The following is a 15,324-nucleotide window of genomic DNA, read 5'->3' on the forward strand; positions in this document are numbered from 1 at the left end:
CAAACAGGAAAGTATGAGTGTTTTGGGGAATTGGAATCTGCAGAACATGTGTTATTGTTGTGTCCAGCATATGAGGAGGAGAGGAAGAAAATAAAGGAGGCAGCAAAGCAAGCAAGGGTATGTTTTTCCTTAGAGAACATCCTCGATGAATCATCCAAGATGTATGGAAGGGTATTGGTATTTTTAAGAGAGACAGGCCTGGAACGAAGGATTTAAATTGGTGGTGGGGGGGGGTTGTTTGTTTGTTTTTTTCGATTTTGTTTCCTGTCACGCTCCTGTTCACACTCCAGTCCAGAGGGTGGCGGTTATGCTACAGTAAGTTGGTTGCCAACCGCCGTAAAACCAAACAGAAGACGAAGAAGAAGCAGCAGAAGAAGAAGAAGAAGAAGAAGACGAAGAAGAAGAAGAAGGCGGAATAAAGCAGAGTAAAAAAATGGCGGCGACCATGAAGAACGTGGAGGAAATTCGGGATCGAGTTATACTGGGGGAATTTGGTGTGAAGAACGTAAGTCCGTTTTTAACAAAGGTTTTATGACAACATCGTCCGTTAGCTGCAACGTTCAGAATTCATCTCAGCTGCTGGACTGACCTAAACATAACTGTCACCGCGTGTGTACAGATCTGAGCAGTCAACTTACTGCTGCGCGCTGTACTTGTGTTTGACATGAACTAGCATTATCTGTACGGGGCCTAAGGTTTATGTCGCTTAATGGTCACCGACAGCATTTTATGGTTGAAAATACCATAAATACAATAATTTAAGGATTTTTGCGTCATTCCGAAACAGTCGGGGCCGGGGCGGACAGCCCAAATGAGGGAGGAGGGGCGCCGTTTTTGTTTGTGGGCGCTGTTGCCCACTCAGGGAATAACGCAATTTAATTTTAAAAATTTGGGACGGTGTGTAAAACGTAAATAGAAACAATGTGTTGATAAAAGATTGAAATCCCATATTTCATTGAAGACAACATATCAAATGTTGAGACTGTGAAATGTAGTTTCTTTTTGAAAATTATATGCTCATTTAGAATTTGATGCCAGCAACACATCTCATCTTCACATTCTGTTTCTATTTGCATTTTAATTCTTGTAATATAATAATAAGTAATAGAAATAGTTTTAATATATCACTGTCTGGACGTAGAACATATGTAGTACAGTTACTGTATAATGCTGTGCTATTTTAAAGTACAACATTCTGGTACATCATTTCAAATATCACTTATTTTCAAAATAATCATATAGAAACTTACGATTTTCTGTTGTATTTACACCTTACGGCTTACGCAGCATGATCTTAGCATTATGACATGCATTCTCTCGTAGCTGCTCAAGGTTGAGATTTCTCTTGCATTATACCAGTATAATATTACAGTGACTGTCAGTTCTATGCAGAGTCATTCTTCTAGGCAATTAACATTCTGCCCAAGGACTACAGTTGAAAATTAGCTAATCAGCTATAAACTGGCACATTTACAGCAATGTTCATCAATGTGCACTGTCCTAGATAAATAAATAATAATAATAAAAAAGTCTGTCCAGAGTCTCTCAGGGAGGAGATTTCCTGCCAATCACAGGTGCCGAATATTTATTTAACACCAACACAGCGAAAACCACACGCAGTTCCAATGCTGTTGGCCTTGACTACTAGTTGACTACCGAGACAGCAACAATGTCATCACTTTAAGGACAATGCCTGCCAAAAAAAAGAACAAACCAAAAAACAAACTCACGGTCAACAGTTTGACTAGTTTGATTTTATGTATACAATCAGGAGTATTGTTGGCTTATCTCTTACACTAAGGGTAGCAGAGCAGGTTGCAGCCATAAATCCATCACAGTGAACTAGTTTTTCTGTTTCTGTCACTCTTGCAAACCGAGAATTTTATTTATTTTTTACTCATCCAGCTCCTTTTTTTCTAATGATGGTTGGTTCCACAATAAATTATTCATTTAACTCCAAACAACATACTAAATTCATATTATTGTCCTGTTTTAGAAATCCAGCTACCTGTTGTTCTCAATAGATTAATTATAAAGAATTTTTAAATCTTTTCACTCAGCATTTTAAAGATACATTGAAAAGACTTAATTTCCAAGTCCACCAAAAGAGCAAAGCAAAACGAAGATCGGGTGGCCCAGGTCTTCCAGAGGTACCAGATGGACAATGCTGTGTGAATCAGAGCCACCAGAGTAGAAGGGTCCATGAAAAGGGCTAATCCATAGCCCCACTGCATGATATTAAATCTTGTCATACAAAATACAGTAGTGAGTGTAATAAGTGTAAAGATGTGAAATTAAATTTATGGTTTAAAAAAAACGCTAAGTATGTAATCTTATGGGTGTGACATATACAGTACCACCGCATTAATGCATTAAGCACTCAAGTAAATTTATGTTTGTAGCAGTATCTTATTTTGCTTTTAGATTGATGATTTGTTGCTTTTAGGTTCATACATCAGATTTCCCTGGAAACTACCCTGGCTACGATGACACTTGGGATATGCATACATTTCAAAAGGTAAATTTCTGGCATTTTAGACCTAAAAATGGCTGATAGTGATAGGCGATGTGTGTTGGATCTGTCTGTAAATCAAGTCCATCCATCTAATCATTTTCTGCCACTTATCTGTGGCCCAGTCATGGTGGCCGCAGGCAACGCAAGGTAGTCAGATGTCCCTCTCCCTGGCAACGTATCTCAGCTCTTCCTGTGGGATCCCAAGGCCTTTTCCAAGCCAGATGAGCTACATAATATGAACCACCTCAGCTGGTTCCAAGGAGCAGCAGCTGTATCATTCGCTCCCTCTAGATGTTTGAGCTTCTTACCCTAGCTTTAAGATTGAGCCCAGCCACCTTGCAGAGGAAACTGAATTTGTCCACTTGCATCCACCATCTCATTCTTTTGGTCTCTACCCAAAGCACATAACCATTGGATCATAGATTGACTGGCATAAGCCCAAATTTGGACACCGTGCAAAACATTAATAAAGCAGAGTGGAATTAATCGCTAATCCTTTTTGATGTATATTCAATTGAAAGCAATACAAAGACAATATATTTAATATTTTACCTCATTGACTTCAACTGACCGCTTTGTGAAATGCATGATTGTATGAAGTATATTTCTACGTGGGCTCAGGAACACTTGTTTGTCCATTGTTGGGAAATACAGTTTGTCTGCACATGGTTGCATTCTCAGACTCCTCAGCTCTGACTCTTGCTACATCCCCACAAGGCTCTGCAGTGAACACAACCATAAGCCCTTTCCAAGTCCTCAAACGTATGCAGATTGAATGAACAAACTTACTTTCACTTTTCTTTTTTTAGAATGGCCATGACTGATTTCTTAGCCTCAAATCATTCTATTTTCTATATATTCTTTCTCAGCACTATAATGAATCAAAGCCAAACATTTCAGATCCATGGGTCAACAGAAGTTGTGGGTTAGAGATAGTAACCTTTCAGGAAAGCTGTAGAAATGCATATCATAAAATATCTATGAAATCTATATATACAACCAAAAAATTTGGGAAGCTGTGTGAAAACAGAATACAGTCATTTGCAAAGGATGGAGTAATGTCTTTCACACAATGGTGAACCTCACCCCATCCGTAGTTGTGAACGAATGAGTCTTTCATTGATGCCAAACAGTTCTGTTTTTTTTTTTTTTTTTGAGCGTTCGATGACTCTCTGTCTTTTCTTGCCTCTGTCTCAACTTATTTGAACTGTGTTGCTGGCATCAAATTGAGAAAGAGCATGTATTTACAAAAATCAATGAAGTTGATCTTAAACATGTAAAATATATTGTCTTTGTACTGTTTTCAATAGAGTTTCTCAAAAGGATCACGTTTTATTATCTGTTTTATTATTATTTTTTCTGTTTTACACATCGTCCCAACTTTTTTGGAATCGTGGTTACACAAAATGTATATACATACACTGTATCTAACAAGCTAAAAATGGTCAAACTGAAACATTATTTCACACCTATGCTCAAAAAGAGATAACAAATTTGCTGTTTGTCCAGTCAAACTTAGTTTAATGTATTGTGAGTTTTTCTAACCAATGAGCATTCAAACTGACTCTCTCTGTTTGCAGAACTTCAGAATTGATGTAGTGCATCTGGATGAGAGCAATATGGAGTTTGACATGGTGGGGATAGATGCTGCGATCGCCAATGCCTTCAGAAGGATCTTACTAGCAGAGGTGGGGTTCTCATCAGGTTTTGTCAATGTGACAACAGCAGTTTTTCCTCTAGTATTTTTTCCCAGCAGATTTGATGTGTGTGAATTTTATTTTGCGCTGTTGGAAGCTATTTAGGTTGTCCACTTACAAGAGAAGGCCCTTACATATATTGGTACATGGTTAGAGATGTTGAATTGTATGCTTCAGAAGCCACCCAGACAAGCTATGTCCTGTGGGTGATCTTGCCTCTCCTCTTCCTTTCTCCTGTCCCTCTACTCTGCCTCTTTCCTCTCTCTCCTGTCCTCCTTTTACCTCTCTTTACATACTATCCTGGCTCACTTGTACTGCCTGTTGTCTTGTCTAATAATGGAGTACATGGGTTCCAGATAGTGCCACAAGACTGGCAGCGTGGCTCAGCAGCTCTTGCTCACTGTTAAGCTTTCTCCTCTAATTTCTTTAACTTAGCTCGTACTGGAACTTTAGACAATAGTGGCTTGCTGAGTTTGTGCCGATCTTTCTGCTGATCATTACATTGTTTACAATCTTGTATAGGGATTCTGGATGCAGTCATGGCCTATTCTTTTACACCAGGGATAAGCTGATGGTACTCTGTAGCATGGTGGTGTTACCTGGGGTGTGACCTAATGTTCCCCATGACCTGAAGAGGAAGAAGAGATGGGGAGGCCGTGTCAGGGCTGAGTGTTGTGTTAGCAAATTATGCTATAGAACACTCCTCCCCTCAGTCATCATGGGGAATGTGAGGTCTCTTCCCATTAAGATGGATGAGTTAGTAATGCTGACCAGAGGGAATACTGGGAATATAGCATTATGCTGTTTACAGAGACAAGGCTGACCATGTTATCTCTGAACATAAACACAATCTCATGTTATTGTGATAGCCCCCCTCTGCAAACACTGATGCAGCCTGTGATGCCATCCACTCAGTTACAACCAGGCTGCAAACAGAATACCTGTGAAAAGATCTCAGGCCATATTACCTACTGAGGGAATTTTCACATGTTATCATGATGCCCCCCCGCTGCAGACACTCACTGCTCCAAGCCTTTGATGTCATCTACTCTGTTACATCCAGGCTGCAACCACAACCCCTGTGAAAAGATCGTCCAGTGAGGCTGAGGAGGCTTTGAAGGACTGTTTTGATACCTGAATCATAAACTGCACTGGACTGACACTACAAATGCTCTATATAAGAAAGCCAGAACAGATTATCTGCTGAAGAGACTCAAGTGTTATGGAGTGCAGGGGCCACTCCTGAGGAATTTTCAGTCATCTTCTGTGGTGTGGTCTGCAATGGCAGTAGCATCTTGACTGCTGATAGAAAGAGACTTAACAGACTGATAAAGAAGGATGAGACTGAGGGATGTCACCTCAATCTGGTGGAGGTTGTGGGAGAAAGGAGATTCATTAGACATCCCCCTCAGTGACAGACTGCTCCACCCATGTGGTGTGAAAAACAGATACTGCAGATCTGTCCTTCCTGCTGCTGTCAGACAATCAACACTGCTCCAAGTAGACCAAACACAGAAACTGACAAATTTACTAGTGCAATATCAAGTGTATGCTTTACTGTGTAATACCAGTGTTATCTTTGTTGAGTGGTCTTTAAGATATCTATATATACTGTATATCTATATATATTTACAGTACAGGCCAAACGTTTGGACACACCTTCTCATTCAATGTGTTTTCTTTATTTTCATGACTATTTACATTGTAGATTCTCACTGAAGGCATCAAAACTATGAATGAACACATGTGGAGTTGTGTACTTAACAAAAAAAGGTGAAATAACTGAAAACATGTTTTATAGTCTAGTTTCTTCAAAATAGCCACCCTTTGCTCTGATTACTGCTTTGCACACTCTTGGCATTCTCTCGATGAACTTCAAGAGGCAGTCACCTGAAATGGTTTTCCAACAGTCTTGAAGGAGTTCCCAGAGATGTTAAGCACTTGTTGGCCCCTTTGCCTTCACTCTGCGGTCCAGCTCACCCCAAACCATCTCGATTGGGTTCAGGTCCGGTGACTGTGGCCAGGCCATCTGCCGCAGTGCTCCATCACTCTCCTTCTTGGTCAAATAGCCCTTACACAGCCTGGAGGTGTGTTTGGGGTCATTGTCCTGTTGAAAAATAAATGATCATCCAACTAAATGCAAACCAGATGGGATGGCATGTCGCTGCAGGATGCTGTGGTAGCCATGCTGGTTCAGTGTGCCTTCAATTTTGAATAAATCCCCCCACCCCATCACACCTCCTCCTCCATGCTTCACAGTGGGAACCAGGCATGTGGAATCCATCCGTTGAGCTTTTCTGCGTCTCACAAAGACACGGCAGTTGGAACCAAAGATCTCAAATTTGGACTCATCAGACCAAAGCACAGGTTTCCACTGGTCTAATGTCCATTCCTTGTGTTTCTTGGCCCAAACACATCTCTTCTGCTTGTTGCCTCTCCTTAGCAGAGGTTTCCTAGCAGCTATTTGACCATGAAGGCCTGATTCGGGCAGTCTCCTCCTAACAGTTGTTCTAGAGATGGGTCTGCTGCTCAAACTCTGCGTGGCATTCATCTGGTCTCATCTCATCTGTTTACTTGTGATTTCTGAGGCTGGTGACTCAGTTGAACTTATCCTCAGAAGCAGAGGTGACTCTTGGTCTTCCTTTCCTGGGTTGGTCCTCATGTGTGCCAGTTTCATTGTAGCGCTTGATGGTTTTTGCAACTCCACTTGGGGACACATTTAAAGTTTTTGCAATTTTCCGGACTATATATATATATATATATATATATATATATAATGTGTGTGTGTGTATATGTATATATACGCACTCACCGACCACTTTATTAGGTACACCTTGCTAGTACCGGGTTGGACCCCCTTTTGCCTTCAGAACTTTATCCTTCGTGGCATAGATTCAACAAGGTACTGGAAACATTCCTCAGAGAGTTTGGTCCATATTGACAGGATAGCATCACGCAGTTGCTGCAGATTTGTGGGCTGCACATCCATGATGCGAATCTCCCGTTCCACCACATCCCAAAGGAGCTCTATTGGATTGATATCTGGTGACTGTGGAGGCCATTTGAGTACAGTGGACTCATTGTCATGCTCAAAAAACGATCTGAGATGATTCAAGCTTTATGACATGGTGCGTTATCCTGCTGGAAGTAGCCACAGAAGATGAGTACACTGTGGTCATAAAGGGACGGACATGGTCAGCAACAACACTAGATATTTTCTCTTTTTCGGGCCATTACTGTAAACCCTAGAGATGGTTGTGTGTGAAAATCCCAGTAGATCAGCAGTTTCTGAAATACTCAGACCAGCCCGTCTGGCACCAACAACCATGCCACGTTCAAAGTCACTTAAATCACCTTTCTTCCCCATTCCGATGCTCGGTTTGAACTGCAGCAGATCGTCTTAACCATGTCTACATGCCTAAATGCATTGAGTTGCTGCCATGTGATTGGCTGATTAGACATTTGTGTTAGCGAACAGTTGGACAGGTGTACCTAATAAAGTGTGTGTGTGTGTGCGGCCTTCCTTTGAGCTGTTCTCTGTCCCCTCTGCGTCTTTGCCAAATTTTGTTATGATACGTGACACAGCCTCTCTTGTTGCCAGCTGCACTTTTGAACAACTAGTAACCAATAACAGACTACCAGACAGTGGCATTGTCTCAGGTTGTTTATAATCCTCACTTACCCCACACTGTGGCTGCTTTAAGTAGAGATAGCGAGTCTATGTGTTTGGGTTTTTATGTAACAGCAGTGCACTGCACTGTCGTTGAATGCATATAGGGGGAACGCTGCATTAGTGTCTCGTATCCATGCTACTACATAATGTCGACCTACGGTCAAAGATTTTAATTTCATACGAACATATTGTGAGAACTTTGCATTATTTTTCCTTTTTAGGTGCCTACTATGGCTATCGAGAAGGTGTTTATCTATAACAACACATCCATCGTCCAGGATGAAGTCCTGTCCCACAGATTAGGCCTCATTCCCATCAAAGCTGACCCTCGCCTGTTTGAGTACAAGAACACTGGTAAAACACAGTCAATCACTCACACTTCATTCATTCATTAGACCATAGTGCTTGTATTTTACTCTGCTGCATTGCGTTACCTGAAGGCATATGATAAGTTTGGGGTTGGGTAGCATTTTGTCAGTCATCATCCCTTTTTTGAATTTGTTTGTCCTGTGAATCCAGGGCCCTGTGAAATCCATTTATTTTTTTCATTCAGTTTAGGCACCATGAAAACAACCCCTAAATGGTAGTGGAAGCTATTATGTTTTGTAAATTGCTTAAACATATTGGCAATTTTCGCAATATTGCATAATTTACTGTTGATTCTGTTTTTATTATCAAATTTTGTAAGGTGGTGGTGACAGAAGCCCTGTTTCTGGAGCAGTATGGTGTTGCAGAGCAGTGAGGGGCTTTAGGGAGCACAGGAGATGGTGGATCAGATGAATGTGCTGGAGCTCCATGCTATATATTTTGCACTCAGTAAATTCCTACCATATTTGAGGGGCAGGCATTTTTGTCTGGTCCTACATCAAGGCAACTGTCTACCATGTACATTTTATACAAAGGACTATATAAACGAAAAAATATGTTTTGCCACAAAGAGGTATAAGAAAATTTGCCATAAAAATATACTGCCAAAAATAGGATATAGAATTACACAGTTTTTACACAAATTGTACTTGGGTAATTCGAGTATGATAAATCACACATTAGTGCAAAAACAGTCGAAATACGGACCAAGTTCTACAGTGGAGGAAGTAATTATTTGATCGATTGATTTGACACTGAGAATATCAAAAAGAAAGTCTGGAAAATCACATTAAAAAATATATATTTATTGATTTGCATTTCGTTGAGTGAAATAAGTATTTTATCCCCTACAAACTGGATTCTGGCTCCCACAGATTAGCTCTTTCGCTTTAAGAAAGTAACCCTAATCTCAACTCGTTACCTGTATAACAGACACCTGTCCACAGAATCCAAGTCCAACCTCTCCGTCATGGGCAAGACCAAAGAGCTGTCTAAAGACATCAGGGACAACAACGGGCTACAGGACCACTGGCATGAAGCTGGGTGAGAAGGTGACAACAATTGGCGTGATTATACAAAAATGGAAGAAGCACAAAATGATTGTCAGTCTCCCTCGGTCTGGGGCTCTACACAAGATCTCACCTCGTGGGGTATCAATGATCATGAGAAAGGGGAGGGATCAGCCAAGAACTAAATGGGAGGAGCTTGTCATCTGGGACCACAGTCACCAAGAAAACCATTGGTAACACAATGCCGTAATGGATTAAAATCCTGCAGCGCCATTAAAGTCCCCCTGCTCAAGAAGGCACATGTACAGGCCTGTCTGATGTTTGCCAGTGAACACCTGGATGATTCAGAGAAAGCATGGGAGAAGGTGATGTGGTCAGATGAAACCAAAATCAAGCTCTTTGGTATCAATTCGATGCGTCATGAAATTCTGACTATGACCCCAAGAACACCATCCCCACCATCAAGCATGGAGGTGAAAGCATAATGCTGTGGGGGTGTTTCTCTGCTAAGGGGACAGGTCGACTTCACCACATCAAGGGGAAAGATGGGGCCATGTACCGTGCTATCCTGGTTAAAAACCTTCTTCTCTCAGCCAGGGCACTAAAAATGGGCTGTGGATAGGTCTTCCAGCATGACAGTGACCCAAAACATACAGCCATGGCAACAAAGAGGAGTGGCTCAAGAAAAAGCACTGAAGGGTCATTGAGTGGCCCAGCCAGTCTCCAGACCTTAATCCCATAGAAAATCTAAGGAGGGATCTGAAGCTTCGAGTTAAAGATTTGGAGAGTATCTGCAAAGCGGAGTGGTCCATAATTCCTCCTGAGATGTGTACTTGCCAACAAGGGTTTCTCGACCAAGTACTGTTTTGATAGGGGATCAAATACTTATTTCACTCAGTGAAGTGCAAAATAATTAATATATTTTTTTAATGTGATTTTCTGGATTTTCTTTTTGATATTATGTCTCTCACTGTTTAATAAAACCTACCATTAAACTTATAGACAGTTTAATTCTTTGTCTGCGGGCAAACTTACAAAATCATTGGGGGTTCAAATAATTATTTCCTCCACTGTACATTAAGCAATGCTGGAGTTGAACACGCTGACAGCTGTTGGAATGAAGGACCTGCAGTAGCGTTGTCAATGATATAATGTCAGCGTGGATAACATCCTCCTCTCACCTACATCCTCAGTGGTGTCCAGAGGGCAGTCCAGGACAGAACCAGCCCTCCTGACCAGTTTGTTAAGTCTCTTTCTGTCCCTCTCAGAGCTTCCACAGCCCAAGCAGACCACTGCGTAAAAGATTGCAGATGCCACCACAGAGTCATAAAAAGTTTTCAGTAATGTCCTACATACTCCAGAGGACCTCAGTCTTCTCAGCGGATGGAGATGACTGTAGCATTTCTGGATCTGGTTTATATACAATTTCCTCTTTACATGGTACAGTTTCAATGTGTATTTGTGGATGCAGCCGCTAACTGTGTTCACAGACAATGGTTTCTGAAAGTGTTCCTGACCCCATGCAGTGATGTCCTGTAACCTGTTGCCAGTCAACCTAATTAATTGTGAGATGTTCCACCAGGTGTTTTCTTTTAGCATTTCACAACTTCTCCAGTCTTTTGTTGCCACTGTCTATTCTAAATGTGGATATAATTTTCAAAGAAACATTGAAATTTCTTAATTTCAATATTTGATATGTTGTGTTTGTGCTACTGTCAATTAAATATTGGGTTTCATTGTTTTGCAAATCATCACTTTCTGTTTCTATTTACTTTTTACACAGCATGCCAACTTTTTGGAAATGGGATTATAGTTGAGCATAACTGCTTTGCTCAGTGAGGTCCCTCTTCCTCTGACAGTGCTTACCACTGAATGTAGAATGAAATAGAACAAGAATTACATATCTAAGTAGGATTTTATGAATTCTGTATGACCAGTGTTCTTTGTTGCTTAGAATCTAGGAACTTCTTTAGTTTTGACAAGGGCATGTAGAGGCAGGACTGCACTACATTATCCCAGGTTGACATCAATTTGTTGAGATTGAATACTATAAATCATTTATCCCCAACCCGTGGGCCGTGGGTCATTTGGTACTGGGCCGCACAGAAAGAAAAAATAATTTCCATTATTTTGTTTTTTCACATAATTTGAAAAACAGGTGGTGCCTGACAGTGCTAGTCTGCAGCCAGGTCCTCTCGACATTATTAAAAAGTGGATTTACGTTCATTATTATTGTTAATATTATTATTAAAGAGAAAATACCACAGTTTTTAATGCCGATCTTATCATTTTATTTTGTTTTTATCTGCTACACCTTTAGACTGGGCCGTGAAACTATTGTCAGACATTAAACTGGGCCATGGTACAGAAAAGGTTGGGGACCACTGCTATAAATTACCCGCACGTGCACAAGATGGATAACATCCAGTGTTAGACACTGCCTCTGGTGATTATCCACAATTCATAGAACTGTAGTTACATACTTAACTTTCGTTGAACCTGTTCGGTTATGCTGTTTATTCCAGGTGACGAGGTTGCAGAGGAAGGAGGTTCAGAAATAGACACAATTCAACTACAGCTGAAGATTAAATGTAGCAGGAACCCTAGAGCCAGCAAAGATTCCTCTGACCCACGAGAGCTGTATACGAATCACATGGGTAGGTTTCAGGTAGTACCAAATGAACAAACAATTACTTTTATTGTTTCCAGATACAGACTTAGAAACAGTAGCTGTGATCAGGGTCTACAAACAAATGATTTTCCAAGGCACTGATATGCACAGAATGTAAGAACGAATATTCATGGATAAGATCAGACATGAATGTCATTATGTTTTTTTTGTCTCGTCTCAGTTTATTCCAGGGACATAAAGTGGGTCCCCATTGGGAACCAGGCAGACGTGTTTGCAGACTCCAGCATCGGACCAGTACATGATGACATTTTGATAGCTCAGCTACGACCAGGACAGGAGCTGGACATTATCATGCACTGTGTCAAAGGAATTGGTAAGAGATTTTGAATGCCTCTCTGTTCGTCTGTCTGTCTGAATATACATACACACAAGGTAACATATCTTGATCTTAATGTTTCTATAGTTAAATATCTGTGAAAGGTTATGCAGTTCAACTCTGTTTAGGTAAGGACCATGCTAAGTTTTCTCCAGTAGCCACAGCCAGCTACCGCCTCCTCCCAGAGATCACCCTGCTTGAGCCAGTGGAGGGAGAGAAGGCAGAACGCTTAAAGCACTGCTTTTCAAGAGGAGTTATAGACCTGCAAGATGTTAATGGTAAGAAACTAATTTGAAATCCAAAAACAGTATGCAAGGAGTGCTGCTCCAGTGTGAAAAATCTGGTGCTCTTGACCTTGGGGATCCACCTGTTCAGACTTGCTGAAAATGCCTGAGGCACCCAAGAGGGTAGTGTATTAAGAAAGGCCTTTAATATCTCAGTAAACAGTAAAAACATGCCTTTAAGTTTCAATTATTAAGGTCTCCAACAGGGAAAGTACCAAATGGTTGCCTGTAGGCTATTCCATATACAGGTTGGCAAATACTCACATGATCAGTATGGACAGGTAAAATTAAATAGTCCTTTATTAATTCCAGAGTGGGAAAAATCGCAGTGTTACATCAAAGGGGATGATGTACTAGTAAGAAGTCAGTACAGGAAAAAAAAGAAGGCTGATGATACCAGCACCAATTTTGACCTTGGGCCATATCCGGCAAGTCATTCCAGACCCAGACCATATCGTCCAAATCATTTTTAAATTTTAGTACCTCATATGTGATTTACAGACTGGAGTGTCCATGTATTGGCTTTTGTTTTTGGAGAACACCGCATAAACTGAAGGCAAGATTGGCCAAACATAAATATTCTATGAGAACTGGCCACCTCCACTACCCTGTGGCTCCACATTAATAAGGGGTAGACTGATTGACCATGGCAGTTGCAATATGAAGATGAAGACCATAATGGCATGTTTTTACTGTAAATGTGATTCAGTTGTCATAACATATTAAAGGCTTTTTAACTCACTGCCCTCTTGAGTGCCTCAGACTTTTGCAACAAGTTTAATCTGAAACCAGATAGAACCAGGAAATGGAAAACAACTCTACAAATGGCATGATGAAAAAAGTAGATACATGGACTGTTTTTACTGGGCAGCATTCTACAAGTGTGCAGCACACTTTAGCAGCTGGTCGATTTTTCTTTTATTGAGGGAGAGTCCTAATATAACAGATGCCCAGTTATCTAGTATATTAAAGACGGGTTCAGTATCTTAGGAAATACAGATAAAACAAGATAACCTTTCAAATACAATCCTAAATTCTAAACATTTTGTCATTTATATAATGTAGATTTCTGCTGTCTGTTTCACACACTCTAAAAGTGCCCAAGCAAGAATGGAAAGATGTTAGCATGGTAGAGGAGTTAAATTCTTTATCTGTCCCTCAAATCGGTAAAGTCATACGTATGTCTTCTTGTGTTGTCCACCTCAGGGAAAAAGGTTGCCAAAGTAGTGAACAGTCGCCTGGATACATGTAGCAGGGAAGTACTCCGACATGATGACCTGAAGAATGTGGTAAAGCTTGGAAGGCTGCGAGATCATTTCATCTGTAAGTTCATGTATCTTGCTTTTAAGACACACTGTCTCAGACTCAGCAGCACTAAATAAATCCCAGTAAATGAAAATGACAATTAAAGTCATAATGTTGCCAGGCAGCCAACGACTCCAAGAAGTCATTGCTTTGGAGCTGTTGGTTATGAAATAGCTCTATGAAATAACAGCTGGTGCTCCAAAAATCACAGTGACTTGCTTTCTACTTCTGCATCTGCTCAGTTAGCAAGATGAGAAGAAATCTGTTTTCACATGATTTTTTTGTTCTGTTAAAAATCTCTTATGAAAAAGGAATATTTTAAATGCATGTCTATACAGCAGTTTGTATTACTCAAATTATACTGTAACTGTGTCAGTTGATGGATCTCTTTTCTCATCACAGTTACAGTGGAGTCAACTGGCATCCTGCCTCCAGATGTCCTGGTCACCGAGGCCATTAAAGTCCTCATGGCCAAGTGTCATAGGTTTGTCAATGAGCTGGACTCCACTGACATGAAGTGAAATAATGACTGAGTATTCTCAGACCCACCACAGAGGACCTGACATTGAAATATTGAAACACAGCCTGCTGGGGCTTGAACTGTTGATATTGTGCTCTCAGTGGAATGACTATGCTGATATTTGGCTGTATGTATATGTTTTGTAGTGTTTTGTGTACTGTTGTTTAGGAGCTCAGTTGACCTTAAATACACATTCTGAATGTAGTTGAAACATCACCAATAAAATTGACATGGCTGTCTCTTTCTTGGATGCCAACATCCTGTCAGATACCCATACATTAAAGCATCACTTCTACAGCACTCATATTTATCCTAATATTCCATATATTGTCCTACCATATCTCATTCACAGCAACACAACGTAAACATAAACATGTATGCACAGTATATTAAACTTGCTTTACGATATTAAAGTTTATATGGTATATCATCACCATGTTTCAGTATGCCTTTTTGGACATGTATTTATTTAGTGGCCGGAAAATACAGGAGGTAAGAGAAAATTAACTGAAAATGTACAATTAAATACAGATCCAGGCATGCCAGCAAAGTCTACTTTTTGGAACAAGGAACAAAATAGAAAATAATAGTTTAATAGATTATAAAGGGGTTATGCTGGTGAGATTAAATATCCCACTTAGGGTGTGACAAGCACAAATAATGCAGATCCAGTGTTCACAAAGATTTCTTTAATACTTGGTAACAGGCAAACATGTCAAGTAAAAGAACATTTAGCAAAACTAAACAATTGAAGCTTGATGATAAGAATCTCATAAACCATCTTGTAAATGCAACAATCACTTCCTAGACTCTGCACACATACATGCACAGAAATGACAGCGAATCTATTTAACTTGCAATTAAGAAAAAGGAAAACCCAGACTAACTCTGTTGAAGTTGCACTGGTACTTTTAGCGGGAACATATACTATAGATGCACAGGACAC

General features: G+C 40.4%; 1 protein-coding gene across 3 annotated transcripts; it reads left to right on the forward strand.

Annotated features, from left to right (window-relative positions):
* Window positions 1–384: 384 nt before the first annotated feature.
* polr1c (RNA polymerase I and III subunit C) lies at window positions 385–14,796 on the forward strand. Of its 3 annotated transcripts, none has more exons than XM_041947512.1 (9): window positions 385–505; window positions 2,447–2,518; window positions 4,096–4,203; window positions 8,107–8,239; window positions 11,787–11,918; window positions 12,114–12,266; window positions 12,383–12,547; window positions 13,760–13,876; window positions 14,261–14,796. In XM_041947512.1, exons 1-9 carry the CDS (start codon window positions 434–436, stop codon window positions 14,377–14,379), a joined length of 1,071 nt encoding a protein of 356 aa, XP_041803446.1. In that variant the 5' UTR covers window positions 385–433; the 3' UTR covers window positions 14,380–14,796. The 3 variants fall into 3 exon arrangements, with proteins under 3 accessions (XP_041803446.1, XP_041803447.1, XP_041803448.1); XM_041947513.1 differs by having other exon boundaries at window positions 12,398–12,547; XM_041947514.1 differs by lacking the exon at window positions 2,447–2,518 and having other exon boundaries at window positions 421–505.
* Window positions 14,797–15,324: the final 528 nt, after the last annotated feature.

The sequence above is a fragment of the Chelmon rostratus genome, chromosome 11 (genome assembly GCF_017976325.1).
Source record: "Chelmon rostratus isolate fCheRos1 chromosome 11, fCheRos1.pri, whole genome shotgun sequence".
Lineage (NCBI taxonomy): Eukaryota > Metazoa > Chordata > Actinopteri > Chaetodontiformes > Chaetodontidae > Chelmon > Chelmon rostratus.